Source organism: Berghia stephanieae, chromosome 10 (genome assembly GCF_034508935.2).
Source record: "Berghia stephanieae isolate SIO BIC M18660-M18661 chromosome 10, UCSD_Bste_1.3, whole genome shotgun sequence".
In the NCBI taxonomy this organism is placed as follows: domain Eukaryota; kingdom Metazoa; phylum Mollusca; class Gastropoda; order Nudibranchia; family Aeolidiidae; genus Berghia; species Berghia stephanieae.
Window position 1 is genome coordinate 46,120,312 of NC_088369.1, and position 21,724 is coordinate 46,142,035.

The 21,724-nt window shown below is 37.7% G+C and overlaps 1 protein-coding gene across 1 annotated transcript in view; it reads right to left on the reverse strand.

The window, feature by feature from the left end:
• The window catches only part of LOC144980683 (succinate--CoA ligase [ADP-forming] subunit beta, mitochondrial-like), a 38,791-nt gene that overhangs the window by 400 nt on the left and 16,667 nt on the right, over positions 1-21,724 (reverse strand). The window contains exons 11-12 of the mRNA XM_078928362.1: positions 20,723-20,793; positions 1-549 (exon numbers count right to left, since the gene is read on the reverse strand). The exon at positions 1-549 is cut by the window's left edge and continues 400 nt beyond it. Of these exons, the coding sequence (XP_078784488.1) occupies positions 543-549; positions 20,723-20,793 (78 nt within the window). The 3' untranslated portion in view covers positions 1-542. The remainder of the gene's footprint in view (positions 550-20,722; positions 20,794-21,724) is intronic.

Below are 21,724 nucleotides of genomic sequence, written 5' to 3' on the forward strand. Positions count from 1 at the left end.
CCGGGGAGGAAATTCTTTCAGAAAATGAAATTTAAAAAATGCAGGTTCCAAAATGTTCACCTTCCGACTGATTACGTCATGCATTGACACAATTCTACAATGGTAAGGAGGAAAGGGTCAAAAAGATTGGTCACTTCAAAAGATTTAACGTTAATTTAATACAATTCTTGCTCGCCGTTCTATGGACAATGGTGTTCCTTATGGTTGTGTCCAATACGAAAACAGTTGTCTAATCCAGTCTGATATTCACAACACGTGTCATACCAATCGTTCACATTGACTTAACTATCACGTGTCAGGAGATGGCTGATGAGGGGCATGTTGCTGAAATGTTGATCTTTTGACAAGTCCAAAGTGCATGAACACGACTTCGTTACTTTTTCTACTGAAAAAAGTTGTCGACAGAGTTCTGAGGCCGTTGGCTGGTTGGTTCAGAATCAGGTTGACCAATGAACACACACACACACACACACACGTACACACACAAACACAGAATCACATTCTCACACTCTTGTATCCTAGCAAGTCATCTCCGTGAGTCATCAAACCCTGAAACAGACGAATACAGATTAATAATTGAAATAGTTTGAAATCAACCTGCCTCACAATTAACCAGTAGATTTTTTACCAATCAAAAAATGGAATTTGTGACACACCTTCACACGTGCTCGGACAAACATGGTTGTTTATAAACAATAACATGAATGAAATTGATCTCTCTCTCTCTCTCTCTCTCTCTCTCTCTCTCTCTCTCTCTCTCTCTCTCTCTCCCTGATCATTGTTATTATCACAGTGGGTATTTTACTTATATCCATACTATTGATAGTAAAACCTGTGTAGTTTGCTATGTTTACCAATCGCTGCCATTGTTTATATTATGATGATTGTCCGAGAGGCGTGGTTATCTAAGTGTCTATTGATTGGCCGAACGTTACTAGCATTAACCAATCAGAATATCCCCTGCCAACAGCCTTTCTGTCCCTATGACAGCTTATTTCCAGAGGCCTGGCAAACATCCCTTAATTCCATAGTACATGCCAAGCGCACACATTTAGTGAGTATTTATCATAATACTTTGACAGACTTATGAATAAACACGTAGATACCACCACGCCTCTCGGACAGTCGTCATAATGTAAACAGTGGCAGTGATCGGTAAACATTGAGAACTACACTGGTTTTACTATCGACGGCATGTGCTTAAGTAAAATACCCACTATTCTACCGCTCGATCAATAGATAGTTCAAAGTTGACGTCACTTGTTATTGTTTTTTGCCATCCGTGTTTATGAGTAATTCTCACTAAACTGTATTAACCAGACTATGAAAGATCATGGTTACACACAGTTTTGTGTGTTGGTCAGTTATAGATAGTATGCGCTTTGCTAAGAAGCTCACAACATTGCCATCCGGAACTATGACGGACCGACACACAAAATTGTGTTGTGTAACCTTGATCTTTTATAGGCAGGTTAATACAGTTTAGTGAGAATAACTCATTAACGCGGATGGCAAGAAACATTAACAAAGGCCTGAGTGACGTCAACTTCGAACTATCTATACTTTCGGATGGCAATGCTGTGAACTTCTTAGCCAAGTGCATACTACCGGTATCTATAGATAGTATGCAGATGACGTCACTCAGACCTTTGTTATTGTTTTTGCCATCCGCGTTTGTGAGTTGTTCTCACTAAACTGTCTTAACCAGACTATAAAAGTTCATGGTTATACAGAGTTTGTGTGTTGGTCCGTTATACTTCCGGATGGCAATGTTGTGAACTCCTTGGCCAAGCGCATTCTATCTATAGATAGTATGCGCTTGGCTAAGAAGCTCATAACATTGCCATCCGGAAGTATAACGGACCAACACACAAAACTGTGTGTATCCATGAACGCTTATAGCCGGGTTAATACAGTTCAGTGAGCATTACTCATAAACGCGGAGTCAAAAAACAATAACAAAGACCTGAGTGACGTCATCTGCATACTATCTATAGAACTAACACATAAAACTATGTGTAAATTTCAACGCTTATGACATGATCGAGAAAATCGTGTGATAACTAGTCACCCATTTGTCAATATAAAAACAACAACAATGATCAGAGAGAGGTCGATTTCATTCACGTTATTGTTTATAAACAACCAACTATGTTTGTCCGAGCACGAGTGTGGGTATGTCACAAATTCCATGTTTTAATTGGTCCAAAAATCTGCTGTTTAATACTCTTCAACAGTCGTAACGTCACTTCCTTCCTAATGACGCAGGGTAACTTAGTAATACTGGTCTAAGCTATCGGAACAATGGCGGACGCCCGTATGAATTATTTCCCCGGCGAGCATAAAAGCGTATCTAGAGGGAAAAAATTTGATCATGTTTTGACTTTTACACATTCTGATCAAAAGGCATATGAAAAGTTCTAGCCAGCATGAAGAATAAAAAGTAATGATTTTCTTTGTTTAGAACCAAGATGGCCGGGCGGCGTGACATCAGACTATTGAATCCAATTGCATCTTAACACATGACGGGACTCTGCATTTTTTTTTTCAGTCGTCTGTGTTAAAACTGTGAGTGATACTCACAATATTGTAGACCATTTGCTTCGGTGATAGCGATAGGCAAGAAATGTAGGACTGGGCATAGCCTTCGTTAACTTGTAGCCTAAAACTAGAACCGTAGCCATCCTAAACGTATAGCCTGACACTAGAACCGTAGCCATCGTTAACTTATAGCGTGACACTAGAACCGTAGCCATCGTTAACTTATAGCCTGACACTAGAACCGTAGCCATCGTTAACTTATAGCCTGACACTAGAACCTTGGCCATCGTTAACTTGTAGCCTAAAACTAGAACCATAGCCATCGTTAACTTATAGCATGACACTAGAACCGTAGCCATCGTTAACTTATAGCCTGACACTAGAACCGTAGCCATCGTTAATATTATAGCCTGACACTAGAACCGTAGCCATCGTAAACTTATAGCCTGACACTAGAACCGTAGCCATCGTAAAGTTATAGCCTGACACTAGAACCGTAGCCATCGTTAACTTATAGCATGACACTAGAACCGTAGCCATCGTAAACTTATAGCCTGACACTAGAACCGTAGCCATCGTTAACTTATAGCCTGACACTAAAACCGTAGCCATCGTTAACTTATAGCCTGAAATTAGAACCGTAGCCATCGTTAACGTATAGCCTGACACTAGAACCGTAGCCATCGTAAACTTATAGCCTGACATTAGAACCGTAGCCATCGTTAACTTATAGCCTGACACTAGAACCGTAGCCATCGTTAACTTATAGCCTGACACTAGAACCGTAGCCATCGTAAACTTATAGCCTGACACTAGAACCGTAGCCATCGTAAACTTATAGCCTGACACTAGAACCGTAGCCATCGTTAACTTATAGCCTGACACTAGAACCGTAGCCATCGTTAACTTATAGCCTGACATTAGAACCGTAGCCATCGTTAACTTATAGCCTGACACTAGAACCGTAGCCATCGTTAACGTATAGCCTGACACTAGAACCGTAGCCATCGTTAACTTATTGCCTGACACTAGAACCGTAACCATCGTTATAGTATGAAGTTGAAGACACCCAGGTCCTTGTTATTAATTCTCACTTAACTTTATTAACTAGGCTATAAACGTTTAAGGTCACACGTAGATTTGTCTGTTGGTACGTTATATTTCCGGATGGCAATGTTGTGAGTTTTTTTTAGCCAGCGCATACTATCTATAGCCTGACACTAGAACCGTATCCATCGTTAACTAATAGCCTGACACTAGAACCGTATCCATCGTTAACTAATAGCCTGACACTGACCAAAAAAACGAAGTCAAAAGTCTTTGACCACAGAAGAAAACTAATCGTGAGTTGTATTCAATAGTTCAACCAATGGAATCACTCGTTTCCTACAGTATTACTATCGACCACTCACTAAGCGGTGCCGTGCCCTAACCTAAAAAATGACGTTAAACTATAAGTCGTAGACGATCCTTGTGTCAGGCTATAGATAGTATGCGTTTGGCCAAGAACCTCGCATTGCCACCCGGAAGTATAACGGACCAACACACAAAACTATGTGTAACCATGAACTTTTATCGTCTGGGTAATACAGTTAAGTGAGAATTGGATTCAATAGTCTGATGTCACGTCGCCAAGCAACCAGCGGCCATCGTGGTTCTAAACAAAGAAAATCGGCACTTTTTATTCTTCATGCTGGCTAGAACTTTTCATATGTCTTGTGATCAGAATGTGTAAAAGTCAAAACATGATCAGATTTATAATGTCTTTTTTCCCCCTCTGGATACGCTTTTATGGTCGTCAGAGAAAAATTTCATAAGGGCGACCGCCATTGTTCCAATAGTTTAGAACCAGTTAATGCATCATTACGAGGGAAGTGACGTTACGACTGTTGAAGCGAATTTCGTTCTATCCATACACGTGGACTACCTACGACATATCGAGGGGACATTATTCTTCCACGTAACATTCTACAGAACAGATAAGATTTGAAAGCTCGAGGTGGAAAGTCATAATATCATAATTTTAGTTTTGATCCATGGGACATAACCAATACAATTCTTTTCGACTCAAAATGTTGCCTATCACACATTTAATAGTTATTTCCCCTGATCTCCAAAAAAGTATCGAGTTGTCATTGTGGATTGCGTTTCTCACCGATTGTCTCCCTTTTCACTCTTTCGTTCGTATTTTCACGATCCCAGTCTTCAGGCAGCCTCTACCGTTCTCCATCTAGTGGATAACACCCTAGTCTCGCGAATAGTCCTGTACACACTCCTGTGTCCGTTCACCGTTGGTTGGACAACAACACGTGTGTACAAGGCCTTTCCTCGGGCATACGATTGAAGAGTCAAACCACACACTCGAGGCCAAGTTATGCGAGTCCAACTGATGTTATGTATTTAAGTAAAATGCTCACAATATCCAACCGCCAGATGAATCATACCAACACCCAAAATGATTTGCAACCTTAAACGTTTATAATATATAGATAGAATGAAGATGACGTCATTCGGGTCTTTGTTATTGTTTTTTGCCACCCGCGTTTATGAGTAATTCTCACTAAACTGTATTATCCAGCCTATAAACGTTCAAGGTTACACACAGTTAGTTTTGTGTTTTGGTTCGTGATACTTCCGGATGGCAATGTTGTGAGCTTCTTAGCCAAGCGCATACTATCTATAATGTCGACCTTCAATGGGAAGATTTTGACATAAAATGTTCCAATCCAACTTGGACAGAAGAAACGAAATTGACGTCACTCACCTCTTTGTTATTGTTTTTTAACCAGCCATTTTTGTGAGTAGTTCTCACTAAATTGTGTATTAATCAGACTAAACATTTTGTGTGTCGGTACATATCCGGCTGTCGGAGGTTGTGAGTGTTTCAACTAAACGCATAGCATCAATAGGCAGATGTATGTAATATAATCTGGAAAAGGTGTGAAATGCGACAAGATGTAGATATGTGAAACTTTCTAAGTTTGGACCTGATGCGATAGTTTCAGGAAGTTGTTCGGGATTCCCCGATCAAAATGAAAAGGAAAACCAGAGATGACTTACAGGAGGAAAAATAAATGGTTCAAAGAAACATGCAAAAAGGGGCTTGTTTGTTTGTTTGTTTGTTTTTAAGGGTTTTACGGCGCTTGCAACACATCTAGGTCATATCAACGCCAATAAAAAGGAAGATTATGGGATAGCAAAAAGTTCTAGAATTACAATTAAAGCACCCAAGAAAAGGTAAGACAAATGGGAATTGGTTCAAATAGGAAACAGGTGTAGATTCCAAGAGCACAATATCAAAGTACTTAGTTTGAGATCACCTAAAAGTCTCATACAGACACAAGCACAGGTCCCAACTAAGAGGAAAACACTCAAATATTTACAAATCATATATAATATGTAAACAAAACATAATATAGTGTATAACAGAGAGATGATTTACAGTCAGAGTATCCGGCCAGGATAAAACCAAGTAATCTCATTCCAAGACAAAGATAGGAAGCATGTTGGAAAACAGATAAGGGGGATAGAAGACACAGTATGTACCCCCCTGCCCACTATGGGAGGTCAGGAACCCCACCCAGATATGAATAACACAATCCATCCATGAGTCAGCAGAATGATCCATCAATAATTTAGAGAAGAAAGAAAGAAATGATTTTTCCCAGGGGAGGACAACGCTAAGTCGTCCCATTCCATGACAAAGACAGAAAGCAACTCGGACACATAATATATTAAAGGGGCCTAGAAGACACAGCTAGTGACCTCCTGTCCACCATAGGAGGTCAGATGACCCCACCCAGGCCAACTTCTTTCTCTAGGGTCTATTTCATGGGAAAACTAGAATAAACCCGGCATCAGCCGCAAATTAAGCTAAAATGAGGTGACTTGCTCAAGGCCACACAGCGCAGTGGTGGGTGATCGAATTCGGTAGCTTTCGGGTAGGAAGCAAAGACCGTGCCGCTGAGCCACGCTGCCCCCAAATAAATATGTTTGTTTTTTTAAAATAGGACAAAAGGAAGAAAGAAAGAAAGAAAGAAAAAAACAAAAACAATTGAAGCATGAAAGAGGTTGAAATATTTGATAAAGAAGATGATAAAGCAGGTATAATCTCCCCTCCCACATAAAGAAGATGATAAAGCAGGTATAATCTCCCCTCCCACATAAAGAAGATGATAAAGCAGGTATAATCTCCCCTCCCATATAAAGCAGATGACAAAGCAGGTATAATCTCCCTCCCACATAAAGAAATGATAAAGCAGGTATAATCTCCCCTCCCATAAAGAAGATGATAAAGCAGGTATAATCTCCCCTCCCACATACAGAAGATGATAAAGCAGGTATAATCTCCCCTCCACATAAAGAAGATGATTAAGCAGGTATAATCTCCCCCCATAAAAGAGATGATAAAGCAGGTATAATCTCCCCTCCCACATAAAGAAGATGATAAAGCAGGTATAATCTCCCCTCCCATATAAAGAAGAGTATAAAGCAGGTATAATCTCCCCTCCCATATAAAGAAGATGATAAAGCAGGTATAATCTCCCCTCCCAATAAAGAAGATGATAAAGCAGGTATAATCTCCCCTCCCATATAAAGAAGATGATAAAGCAGGTAAATTCCCTCCCACATAAAGAGATGATAAGCAGTATAATCTCCCCTCCCATATAAAGAAGATGATAAAGCAGGTTATCTCCCCTCCCAACATAAAGAAGATGATAAAGCAGGTATAATCTCCCTCCCATATAAGAAGATGATAAAGCAGGTATAATCTCCCCTCCCACATAAAGAAGATGATAAAGCAGGTATAATCCCCCTCCATATAAAGAAGATATAAAGCAGGTATAATCTCCCCTCCCACTAAAGAAGATGATAAAGCAGTATAATTCTCCCCACATAAAGAAGATGATAAAGCAGGATATATCCCCTCCCATATAAAGATAAAGAAAGAGCGGTATAATCTCCCCTCCCACATAAAGAAGATGATAAGCAGGTATAATCTCCCCTCCCACATAAAGAAGATGATAAAGCAGGTATAATCTCCCCTCCCACATAAAGAAGATGATAAAGCAGGTATAATCTCCCCTCCCACATAAAGAGATAAGCAGTAAATTCCCCTCCCACTAAGAAGATGATAAAGCAGTATAATCTCCCCTCCAAAAAAAGCCCTCCAATAAATGATAAAGCAGGTATAATTCCCCTCCCACATAAAGAAGATGATAAAGCAGGTATAATCTCCCCTCCCACATAAAGAAGATGATAAAGCAGGTATAATCTCCCCCCCACTAAAGAAGATGATAAAGCAGGTATAATCTCCCCTCCCACATAAAGAATGATAAAGCAGGTATAATCTCCCCTCCCACATAAAGAAGATGATAAAGCAGGTATAATCTCCCCTCCCAATAAAGAAGATGATAAAGCAGGTATAATCTCCCCTCCCAATAAAGAAGATGATAAAGCAGGTATAATCTCCCCTCCCACATAAAGAAGATGATAAAGCAGGTATAATCTCCCCTCCCACATAAGAAGATGATAAAGCAGGTATAATCTCCCCTCCCACATAAAGAAGATGATAAAGCAGGTATAATCTCCCCTCCCACATAAAGAAGATGATAAAGCAGGTATAATCTCCCCTCCCACATAAAGAAGATGATAAAGCAGGTATAATCTCCCCTCCCACATAAAGAAGATGATAAAGCAGGTATAATCTCCCCTCCCACACAAAGAAGATGATAAAGCAGGTATAATCTCCCCTCCCACATAAAGAAGATGATAAAGCAGGTATAATCTCCCCTCCCACATACAGAAGATGATAAAGCAGGTATAATCTCCCCTCCCATATAAAGAAGATGATAAAGCAGGTATAATCTCCCCTCCCACATGAAGAAGATGATAAAGCAGGTATAATCTCCCCTCCCATATAAAGAAGATGATAAAGCAGGTATAATCTCCCCTCCCACATAAAGAAGATGATAAAGCAGGTATAATCTCCCCTCCCACATAAAGAAGATGATAAAGCAGGTATAATCTCCCCTCCCACATAAAGAAGATGACAAAGCAGGTATAATCTCCCCTCCCCTATAAAGAAGATGATAAAGCAGGTATAATCTCCCCTCCCACATAAAGAAGATGAATAAAGCAGGTATAATCTCCCCTCCCATATAAAGAAGATGATAAAGCAGGTATAATCTCCCCTCCCATATAAAGAAGATGATAAGCAGGTATAATCTCCCCTCCCACATAAAGAAGATGATAAAGCAGGTATAATCTCCCCTCCCACATAAAGAAGATGATAAAGCAGGTATAATCTCCCCTCCCACATAAAGAAGATGATAAAGCAGGTATAATCTCCCCTCCCACATAAAGAAGATGATAAAGCAGGTATAATCTCCCCTCCCACATAAAGAAGATGATAAAGCAGGTATAATCTCCCCTCCCACATAAAGAAGATGACAAAGCAGGTATAATCTCCCCTCCCATATAAAGAAGATGATAAAGCAGGTATAATCTCCCCTCCCACATAAAGAAGATGATAAAGCAGGTATAATCTCCCCTCCCATATAAAGAAGATGATAAAGCAGGTATAATCTCCCCTCCCATATAAAGAAGATGACAAAGCAGGTATAATCTCCCCTCCCACATAAAGAAGATGATAAAGCAGGTATAATCTCCCCTCCCACATAAAGAAGATGATAAAGCAGGTATAATCTCCCCTCCCACATAAAGAAGATGACAAAGCAGGTATAATCTCCCCTCCCACATAAAGAAGATGATAAAGCAGGTATAATCTCCCCTCCCACATAAAGAAGATGATAAAGCAGGTATAATCTCCCCTCCCACATAAAGATGATAAAGCAGGTATAATCTCCCCTCCCACATAAAGAAGATGATAAAGCAGGTATAATCTCCCCTCCCACATAAAGAAGATGATAAAGCAGGTATAATCTCCCCTCCCACATACAGAAGATGATAAAGCAGGTATAATCTCCCCTCCCACATAAAGAAGATGATAAAGCAGGTATAATCTCCCCTCCCACATAAAGAAGATGATAAAGCAGGTATAATCTCCCCTCCCATATAAAGAAGATGATAAAGCAGGTATAATCTCCTCTCCCACATAAAGAAGATGATAAAGCAGGTATAATCTCCCCTCCCACATAAAGAAGATGATAAAGCAGGTATAATCTCCCCTCCCACATAAAGAAGATGACAAAGCAGGTATAATCTCCCCTCCCACATACAGAAGATGATAAAGCAGGTATAATCTCCCCTCCCACATAAAGAAGATGATAAAGCAGGTATAATCTCCCCTCCCATATAAAGAAGATGATAAAGCGGGTATAATCTCCCCTCCCACATAAAGAAGATGATAAAGCAGGTATAATCTCCCCTCCCACATAAAGAAGATGATAAAGCAGGTATAATCTCCCCTCCAACATAAAGAAGATGATAAAGCAGGTATAATCTCCCCTCCCACATAAAGAAGATGATAAAGCAGGTATAATCTCCCCTCCCACATAAAGAAGGTGATAAAGCAGGTATAATCTCCCCTCCCACAAGCGGAAGTCGAGGGCATCGAATGCGCATGAGCAGGTATGGATTTAATTCCAAATAGGGTTCAACAGTCATGACGTCACTTCCCTCGTAATGACGCAAAGTAACTTAGTAACTGACTCTTAACTATCGGAATAATGGCGAACGACCTTATGAAATACTTCTCCAATGAGCATAAAAGTGGATCCAGAGGAGAAAAACATTATAAATCTGATTACTTTTATACATTCTGATCACATGACATGTGAACAAGTTCTAGCCAGCATGAAGAATAAAAGTACCGATTTTCTTTGTTTAGAACCAAGCTGCTCGTTGTTGGGCGGACGTGACGTCAGACTATTGAATCCTATTAAAAAGGGGTAGAGTGGATGGGAAGGCAACGAAAGAAAACATAAAAGCGTGTGCTTAACACTTAACGTGAGCAGGTGTGCTGATACTGTAGTGCACTGGTAGAAATCGGACAGGGCGGCTTTTTGAAAAAAAAAAAAAAAATTTCTGCTGAAAACAGCAAAATTTGCAAAACTATTTGCGCTTAATATTCCTAAAAGTCCTTAAGTAGTTCATGAAAGAGAAAGGTATTTGTTTGGGCTTTTCAAAAGGATTTCACGGCGCTTTCAAACAAATGTCAGGTCATATCAGCGCCAGTAAAAAAGAAGAAAATGGGATCTAGTAAAAAGGAAACTACTCTTGATTAATTACATTTCACGTTCTACACGAGCTATCAAATTAAAAGGAAAAAAATCGGCTATTATTTTATTTTTTTCCTTTTTATTATTGTTTCTTTTTTCTTTGCAAAATCTCGAAAATTTGCATAAATTTGCAGATTTCGCAAAAAATGATTGAATATTTTACAGCCGCTATGCTAATCAGTGAAATTTTGCGATTTTTTTTTGCGGCCGCAAGTGATGAAAAAATTGTCATGCCAGATAAATAGTACGGAATGGCTTCAGTATCCAAATTGGTATCACGGACGGTCTAGATGGTTCGTCTATTATTCATCATGCATATCTTATATGGCGTGGATACGCGGTACGGTCTTTGCTTCGTACCCGAAAGGTACCGAGTTCGATCACCCACCGATGCGTTGTGTGGCCTTGAGCAAGTCACCTCACCCTAGCTCAATTTGCGGCACTGCACCGCGGCTGACGCCTGGGTTATTCCAGTCTTCCCTTGGAATAGACCCTAGAGAAAAATTTCCCCTATGGGATGAATAAAGGGAATTTAATTCATTTATCTTATTATTCCGATTTGTATGAATTTAAGTTTTCTTTTCTTTTCTTTTTTCATCTTCCTCATCAAATTTAAAACCAGAACAAAAGAAAAAAGACCCCCCCCCCCCCCCCAAAAAAAAAAAAAAAAAAAAAAAAAACAACAAAAAACAAAAAAACAACAACAACCCCCCCCCCCCCAAAAAAAAAAAAAAAAAAAAAAAACAAAACAACAACACCAAAACAACAAAACAAAAACACACACAAAAAAAAAAAAACAAACAAAAAATCCCCCAAAAAAACAAAACAAAAACAAAACAGTGGAATCTAATTAAGTCGACTCCGCCAGACCAGTTTGATGGTCTAACTTCCTTTTAGCAATGGGTGTCGTGATCCCTATCAACGGAACCAGCCAAGATAAAGAACAGGACATTTGGGACTAACAAGAGGTCGTGTTGACTTCTAGTTATAAAGAGTTGTCTCTAGGGAAGACTGGAATAACCCAGGCGCCAGCCGCAATGCAGCGCCGCAAATTGAGCTAGGGCGAGGTGACTTGCTCAAAGCCACACAGCGCTGTGGCGGGTGATCGAACTCGGGACCTTTCGAGTACGAAGCAAAGACCGTACCGCTGAGCCACGCTACCAAAAAGTTAGGGTGATGTGATTTGCTCAAGGCCGCACAGGCAGCGCAATGGGGAATGGAACCTAGATTCTTTTGGGTATGAAGGTGAAATAAAGACCATGTCCCTGTGTCGCCTGATCTTTTGAGGCCAGAAAGGTAGAAGCACTTCAACTTAAAAAAAACCCCCAAAACAAAACAAAACTAGAGTATTTCTATAGAGCAATATCCACTAAATGTGCTCAAAGCGCTTCTAAGACTTGAAGTCTTTTATAAAATGATGCACTCTGAAAGGTAAAGAAATAGGGTTCAACAGTCGTGACGTCATTTCCCCCGTAATGACGAAAAGTAACTTAGTAACTGGCTCTAAACTATCGGAACAATGGCGGACGCCCTTATGAAATACTTCTCCGACGAGCATAAAAGTGTATCCAGAGGAGAAAATCATTATAAATCTGATCATGTTTTTGACTTTTATACATTCTGATCCCCATGACATGTGAAAAAGTTCTAGCCAGCATAAAGAATAAAGAGTACCGATTTTCTTTGTTTAGAACCAAGCTGCTCGTTGCTGGGCGGATGTGACCTCAGACTATTGAATCCTATTTGTAACCCACGAAAGCCTCCTGCTTCCACTATACAGGAATTGTATGCATTCTAATACAATAGAATCCGTATAAAATCAACACTCTTACAACGCCACGTCAACGCCACAAGTTGGTCTCAATTTTTTCTTGCTCTTTATCAATGAGTTTTCCATTCATAATGCTGCTGTTACTTTTAGAAAACACATGATGAGCAATGTGAACCAAATAGCACATACTGTGTTATTTTTATTTTTTTATGGCAGAAAGGATAAAGTCGACCTTGCTTATTAAAGTCACCAAATTTTTCTGGTCGGATGGTGTTGATATAACAGGATTCCACTGTATGACAAAATTACATTATTTTAAAACGAAATAAAAAAATAAACAAATGAAGACTATCAAAACTAAGTAAGGGAAGGGAAGGGAAGGGTGGGGGATAATTTTGTTGACTAACGATAAGACACACAGAGGAAAAACTAATGTTAGTGAAGAGATTAATAATGAATTAAAGGCGAAGAGATTAATAATGAATTAAAGGCAAAGAGATTAATAATGAATTAAAGGCGTTTGAAAATATAAAGATGTTTATTCCATGACGTCAGTTCATATTATTATGACACACTGATAAATAAACCAGGTCACGCTCATAGAATCAGTTCTCAATGGTTTACAGACTATTTCAAAATTCCTTTACTCTTTATTATTCTTATTCTCCTCAGATCTGAGTAAACGCACACATTATACACACACACACACACACACACACACACACACACACACATGCAAACCAGAAATTCTAACATAACATGTCAGCACACATACAATATCTCATTATTGCCATGTTACACTTCAAAATCAAGCTAAGCAGTTACGATTTGTTCAACGACACATAAATAAAGCAAATATCCTATGGCCTACTTACTTCTTTTGATTGTTTTAGAGGAGACATATAATAATATTTGTTATGCCGCAAGCTAAGTGTAATGGTGAAAAGCCAACAGAACTATGAGTAATGCACACCAAAAGGCGTGCACACACTATCATGTGTTATGGCGTGCACACACTATCATGTGTTATGGCGTGCACACACTATCATGTGTTATGGCGTGCACACACTATCATGTGTTATGGCGTGCACACACTATCATGTGTTATGGCGTGCACACACTATCATGTGTTATGGCGTGCACACACTATCACGTGTTATGGCGTGCACCCACTATCATGTGTTATGGCGTGCACACACTATCACGTGTTATGCGTGCACACACTATCATGTTTATGCGTGCACACACTATCATGTGTTATGGCGTGCACACACTATCAGTTTTATGGCGTCCACACACTATCATGTGTTATGGCGTGCTACACTTATCATGTGTTATGGCGTGCACACACATATCATGTGTTATGGCGTGCACACACTATCATGTTTATGGCGTACACACACATCATGTTTATGGCGTGCACACACTATCACGTGTTATGGCGTGCACACACTATCATGTGTTATGGCGTGCACACACTATCATGTGTTATGGCGTGCACACACTATCATGTGTTATGGCGTGCACACACTATCATGTGTTATGGCGTGCACACACTATCATGTGTTATGGCGTGCACACACTATCATGTGTTATGGCGTGCACACACTATCACGTGTTATGCACAAGGCAAAGAGTTAGGTCCCCTATTGATCTATTGTAGGAAATTGCAATGCACCATGTGATCTCTCCTCCCATTCCTTCAAAATCAATAAATATCTCAGAAAAATCATCAAAAATATGTTTCACAGAAAATCACACAAAATTTCATGGATTTCCCCCAAATCTTACACACAGTCCAGTCCATGATAACAATGTGAGCATCATTGGGAATGAGATCGAAATTTCAACACAGACTTCAAGAACAGTTTATATTCTTCTTCCTCAATCATTTACTTTCGTCATTAAGTTAACCTAGATATTGTAATTTATATTGTGTAATCATTTACCTGGAGAGATCAGAGGAGAGTTATGATTTTCTATTTGAATTATTGACAAATGGGAGATTTTACGTGCAAACATTAAAAAATAAAAAGAAGAAAAATATAAATAATATAAATCTCAATAAATTATTTTTTTCAGACAATAAACTAGTTGCTAAAAGAGACAACAATGACCAGAACAGATTTCTGTCTGCTAATCTGATGAAAAAATCAAACAAAAACAATGATCGGCGTAGATAAAAAACAATCAAGCCTGTCAAGAACAAACTCTTTTTTTCAATGTAAGTCTTGGTTCTTGAGTAGAACAAGGCTAGCATTTCAAGGGAGTGGGATCGATGGTGTCAATCAATGGATTCAAACAATGGATTCAATCAGTGGATTCAAACAAATTCCTGTCAACTAACAAGAGCTGAAGGATGCTTTGATTCCAGTCCAAACAAATTCCTGTCAACTAACAAGGGCTGAAGGATGCTTTGATTCCAGTCCAAACAAATTCCTGTCAACTAACAAGGGCTGAAGGATGCTTTGATTCCAGTCCAAACAAATTCCTGTCAACTAACAAGGGCTGAAGGATGCTTTGATTCCAGTCCAAACAAATTCCTGTCAACTAACAAGAGCTGAAGGATGCTTTGATTCCAGTCCAAACAAATTCCTGTCAACTAACAAGAGCTGAAGGATGCTTTGATTCCAGTCCAAACAAATTCCTGTCAACTAACAAGAGCTGAAGGATGCTTTGATTCCAGTCCAAACAAATTCCAAACAAATTTCCAGACCAGGACCAAACTTTTTTAAATGAGGAAAAAAGTAACAAAACTATATTTAAAAAAAAGAAAAAAAAAGAAAAGAGGAAATAATAAATATATAAAAAATATGAAAACACAAGAGGACGGATGGGAAAAGTAACAGCTGAATTCCAACAAACGCTTAGCATTGAAACCGAAATGCACGAAATTTAAACAAAACCAAAACCTTTCAGAGCAAGTCATTAAATCCAACCAAATAAATTTTTAAAAAAGCCAACATACTTAATCAAAGAGACAACATAATTCAAATTGACAACAACGAATTATTGTTAAAGCTAGATCATTGCTGAGTCAGCACAAGTTTCAATAAATTTCATTTCCATACGACTTACTATCCCTTTGACATAAATTCCTCTAACTGGATTCATAGCATTCAACCGTCATACCTTCACCAACACCAAAGGATTTAATTTACACACGATTCATTCATGCCTTCATTCAATGACAAATAAACAAACTATGGGTTGAAAAAGCAATCTGGAAGGAAATCATTGACAAATTAGTATTAGATTATTAGTTGATTATGCACTCTCCTAATCCTAAAGGCAAACTACGTGTAAATCTACATTCCGAAACAGCCGTGAAAAAAACCTTATAAAACAACACAAATTCCTACACGCTATTTTACTTTTTATTTTTCCATGATGAAAACATTTATAGCTTTTAAAAAGTGGAAGTTCTTAATACATGCACAGAAACTTTTCATAGCAATGATGGAATTTTAAAAAAAACCCTAAACAAAAAAAAACAACATAAAAACTTAAAGAAAGCTACAAAACAATGTATATTTATATTTAAAAAAGTGAAATTTTTTTCCCAGCACTGAAAAGAACAAAAGACAACCGAGGTCGAGTCTTCATGAATTGTTTATTAATCTCACAAAACATCCGCTAAGATCCGTATCAAAAAAAAACTGAGCAATTTCTTCTTACATTTAAAAAAAAAAAAAAAATTAAAATCAATGAAATAGAGACCTGCCCAGTTGGAATTTCCAGAAAATTCTCGATGACGACGAGACAATAATAGCACACTAAGACGCTAAACTCAATCACTATACGACATACAAATACGTCATCATAGACACAATCATACTCATCAAAGACGACATATCAAATACGTCAATCACTAAGACGACATATCAATACTCATCACTAACGAATACAATACGTCATCACTAACCTATCAATAGTCATCACTAAGACAACAATCTCATACTAAAGACAACAAATACGCAATCTAACCATTCATACGTAATAGTTACTGAAACTTTTAACATCAGGACCATTGATGGTTGGTAGATAATAACATTTTAGATCTTGGTTTTAACACCACAAGCAAACTAAATCCTTAAATTAAGTTTTTAACCTTAAACTAAGTTTTTTTCCGGAATAATATTAATTATCGATTTTATTATCATTATTTTTATCTTTCTTTTTTGTTTGTTTTGTTTTTTAAAAAATGGGCAGGCCTGAATTTGAATAAATTGAGTGACGTATCCAAAACCGACATTGCATGGTGGGTAATTCTTATTTCTTGGCAACTGCTAGACATTGAATCATAACTAATGATGAGGATGATGACATCGGAGTCGTAGACAGAAGCTAAATAGAAGTCAATTCTTACATTAATTATTATTACTATGTACATCAATACACCTCCAGGTTTCTATTCAAGACAACAATGAGAAAAAATAACAAATACATTTTAAAATCACAGCCAAAAAATACGACGCACCATAATCCATTCAAAACTTATCACAAAACAAACAAACAAACAAACAAACAAAATATGGCTCTTTAGTTAACAACATGATTTTTAAAGCATAACAATTCAATAACAACAACAATTAACCATATCACATAATGTAAATAAAGAAAACGATTCAATTTCTTTTCTATTGCTTTCAACAGTCAACAAAAGTAGGGAATAAAATTATTTGGAAATCATAAATAAGTAAGTAGAGGGGTGTTAGGTCACTTCATGTGTTACAAAGATGAAAATAACAACATTATAAGTGTGTATGAGAATTGGTGAAAAAAGCAGCCACCCCTTTCCCCTTCTGCCAACCAAATAAAAAATATAAAACAAAAACAAAAGAGGATAATTACATAATGTTAAAAAAACAAAATGGTCAGTGTCTATTTAAACAATATTATATGATATTACCGAAGCCAGGATATTAGGTCAAAATAATATGGAAAGTTAGAAAATAGCAGAGTTTAAATAAAATAACTGGCCACAAAAGTGCTTTTCTATTGTATATAGCCAGATGAACTGTTAAACATGACATGACAGAAAATGACTTGATACAGGTGACAACGCTCTGTGTTCAAACAAGATAAATGACCTTTTCCATTTTTTTAAAAAGCCCCCCCCCCCCCCTTCCCACATTCTTTGATTCAGTCTCAAAGTTTGGTCTCGATTTAGATTCTGTCAACAGTCATGAACAAAAATGAATAGAACAGCTGTGAAACAGGAGCCGCGTGGCTCAGGGGCACGGTCTTTGCTTCGTACCCAAAAGGTACAGCCGCGTGGCTCAGGGGCACGGTCTTTGCTTCGTACCCAAAAGGTACAGCCACGTGGCTCAGGGGCACGGTCTTTGCTTCGTACCCAAAAGGTACAGAGTCGATCCCCCCCCCCCCCCCCACTGCGCTGTGTGGCCTTGAGCAAGTCACCTAGCCCCAGCTCAATTTGAGGCGCTGCACTGCGGCAACACCTGGGTTATTCCAGTCTTCCCTTGGAAAAGACCCAAGAGACAAATTTCCCTTATGGGATGAATAAAGGGATTAAAAAAAAAAAAATTATTTTTTAGAAGAACAAAATACGAAACACAGAACGTTTTGGGCTCAAAACCCTTTTCCAGTATCAGTAATGACAAAAACAATAAACACATGAATACATCAGTTACAATCCAGACACACGCGTGTACAGATGAGATGTGCTGTGTTCAAAATAGATGACACTCATATTTTTGTTTGTTAAGCCTCTTCCTCTCTAATGGCCATACTTTTGATTAGATGATTTATAATAATAATAATAATAATAATAATAATAATAATAATAATAATAATAATAATAATAATAATAATAATAATCCTTTCTTTAAAAAATATAGCATTGTGGAGAACATTGTGCTTATTTGAGTCAATAATAAAAATTATACGGCTCACAACTCTACTGAAAGATTTGAAAATTAGAAATGTATTTCTTTACAGATAGATAAACAGATAACTTGATTTCCTTTTATAATTTAAAGTCAGTTTGAAAGTTCGTTAAGTCACACAGATATCATAAAATACGTACCGACGACACTAAACACTCTCAAAATCAACCAATTTCGTCACTGTAAAAAGTTGTCAGTTTGGCATTTTTACGACAGGAAGAACAACCAAAAGTTGACAGATGGATTTTGACCATTGTTTTGATTTTCAGCCCCCATTTTGATTTGTGAAGTATTGAAAGGTAGTGCAAAGCAGTCCGAGGGTCTTTTTTTCTATGAGGGTTAGTCATAAGTCTTAGTAAAGGCATAAGTTAAGTAAAGGGGATACATTCCGAAAGCTCCTACATCTCCAGTATTCTTTCAGTTTGTATTTTCACCGTTGATCTTTTGTCAGGCGTTTATTTATTCAATTTGTCATCATATAGAAGCATTTTAAAAACTCTAGAACAAACATTGATAGATTTTGTGAAAGTTTAAGTTTTGGTGGGTACAATATCAAATGAAAATAGTTCTTTCCCCTGCGAAATTGCGGGCTTTTTACTAGTAATAATAATAATAATAATAATAATAATAATAATAATAATAATAATAATAATAATAATAATAATAATAATAATAATAATAATAAAGTCCTTTCATCATCGAAGTCTCAAGGCGTTGTTCAGAGATAAGTTACACACAATTCACCAACGTATCCACATCCCAAGCATACACCCACCCACGCACACAAGCAAACTCACGATCACACCACGCCCCCATGGACACAACACACACATACACACACACACACATATACAAACACAAAACTCAAGACACCCATGAACACTATCACAAATAACAACATGTAATACTAGACTAAATTACTGCTGCTAAGATAGATATTTATTATCAAATAAATGAGTCTTGAGTTGCTTCTTGAAACTGCAGATGTTAGTAGCAGACCTAAGGGAGAGAAGAAGCGTGTTCCAAACGGTGGAGCCTACAATAGTGAATGCTCTGTCACCATAACGTTTTCAGCTTTTTCAAAATTTTCCTCACATATAAAATCATTATAAATTATACAACAGATGCATGTGGAAGAAAAGAGAGATAGCGTGTCTTTGGAAGCAAATTTGCCAAGGGCAGTTAAAAGGTATCAAAGCATTTTGTGTGCTGTAGTCGTGACATTTGGAGCTATTTAAGCTATCTTTAGAGTCATCGCTATAATATAATAACTGAAATGATTAAATAACTAACTAACACTTCAATCAATTAAAGTCATTAATTAGTGAGGCATTTTTTTTTCTTTCTTTTCCTTTGTCAAGGCAAGTTGGAGCAGTAATGACTCATCTCAGAAACAAATCATCTACTCTGGCTGTTGTTCCGGGTCGCATGGCACAGAGGAATGGTCTTTTGCTTCATTCCAAGACGATTCCAAGTTCGAATCCAGGCCGTGCTGTGCAGCCTTGTGCAAGACACCACTACCTTGCACACTTCCCGGCGCTGCATGGTGCCTGATGCTTGGGCCAGTCCAGTCTTCCCTTGGAATATACCCTCAAGACAAATTTCCCCTTGTGGACCAATAAAGGGAATTTTATTTATTTATATTTGAAGAGTATTCAACCAGATGAGGTAGTTACATAATTCAATGCTGAAACTAAAGGGAGATATTTAAACATTTGTTTGCTTTTGTTCTCTTTTGATTGAGCAAGTAATACATTCCTGCATTATAAGCGCTGTGAAAATAGAAAGATAGTGAAGTTCAAGTTTGTATGTTAAATACAGCAAGACTGATGATGAAGAGACACAAAAGAGTGGAGAAAATTTGGGCAGACAGAAATAGAACATTATAAACCTGTCGATAAATCAAGCATTAGATGGAAAAGTATTTCGATCACCAGGGGGGGGGGGGGGGGGGGGAATAATAAAAGAGACCTATCAATTATAACAAAGAAAACTTTCCATTTAGTCATTACCTTAGACGAGGAAAAAACAAAAAAGATATACTATGAGGACAATACAACATTTTGTTACAGTGAACGAAACCAGTCACATCTACAAAGAGGTGCATTATAATCATGAGGATATCAACGTTAACAATAATAATATATAAATAATATAATAATAATAATAATAATAATAATAATAATAATAATAATAATAATAATAATAATAATAATAATAATAATAATAATAATAATAAAAATAATAAGCTTTTTTACAAAGGTATTTCAAACTTGACATCCACGCTTGCTTCCTTGGCTAGTTCTACAATGTTGGACAGTTTCACCACCTGAAATGGACAATGAATAGTTGAAGAATAAGACGGATTTAGTTGGCATTCAAAACGTAGTTAAATTAAGTTACATCTAGATTGAAGGTACTTTGTTACCTATTTTGGCTTAGCCATTTGAAATTTGGTGAAAGGAAGTTTTGGTTGGTTAATTTACAGATGGTGATCATCCCTTCGTGTGCTGAATGTCGTAAAATTGAAAGGCGTCTAATTTGTGTCACACAAATCTACCTGGCGGTTTGTTTTTGTTTTGTTTTTACGGCGCTTGCAACACATTAAAGTCATATCAGCGCCAGTAAAAAGGAAGAAAATGGGATAGTAAAAAGTTCTAGAATTACAATTAAAGCACTCAGAGAAAGTAAGAAAAAGATGAATTGGTTCAAATAGGAAACAGATGTAGATTCCAAAATCACACTATCAAAGCACTTAGTTTGAGGTCACCTAAAAGTCTCATCCAGACACAAGCACAGGTCCCCCACTAAGAGGAATACACTCAAATGTTTACAAATCATATAATATAATATGTAAACTAAACATAATAAAATGCATAACAGACATGATTTACAAGGAAAAAAATACAATCTCCAAAAACTATAACTATACATTCGACTGTTTCCCTCCCAGCCAAGAAACTCTGGCCAGGGTCAGGACAAAACTAAGTAATCTTATTCTTATTCCAAGACAACGACAGGAAACAATTGGAAAACGGGTATGGGGGGATAGAAGACACAGCATGTACTCCTGCCCTTGGAGGTCAGACCCCCGACATAGGGTAGAAGACACAGCATGTACTCCTCCACTATGGGAGGTCAGGAACCACCAGACATAGGGATAGAGACCAGCATGTACCCTCCCACAGGCATCACCCACAGCAAGACAATACTCATATAGTCGTCCGACATGGATAGAAGAACAGCATGTACCTCTGCAA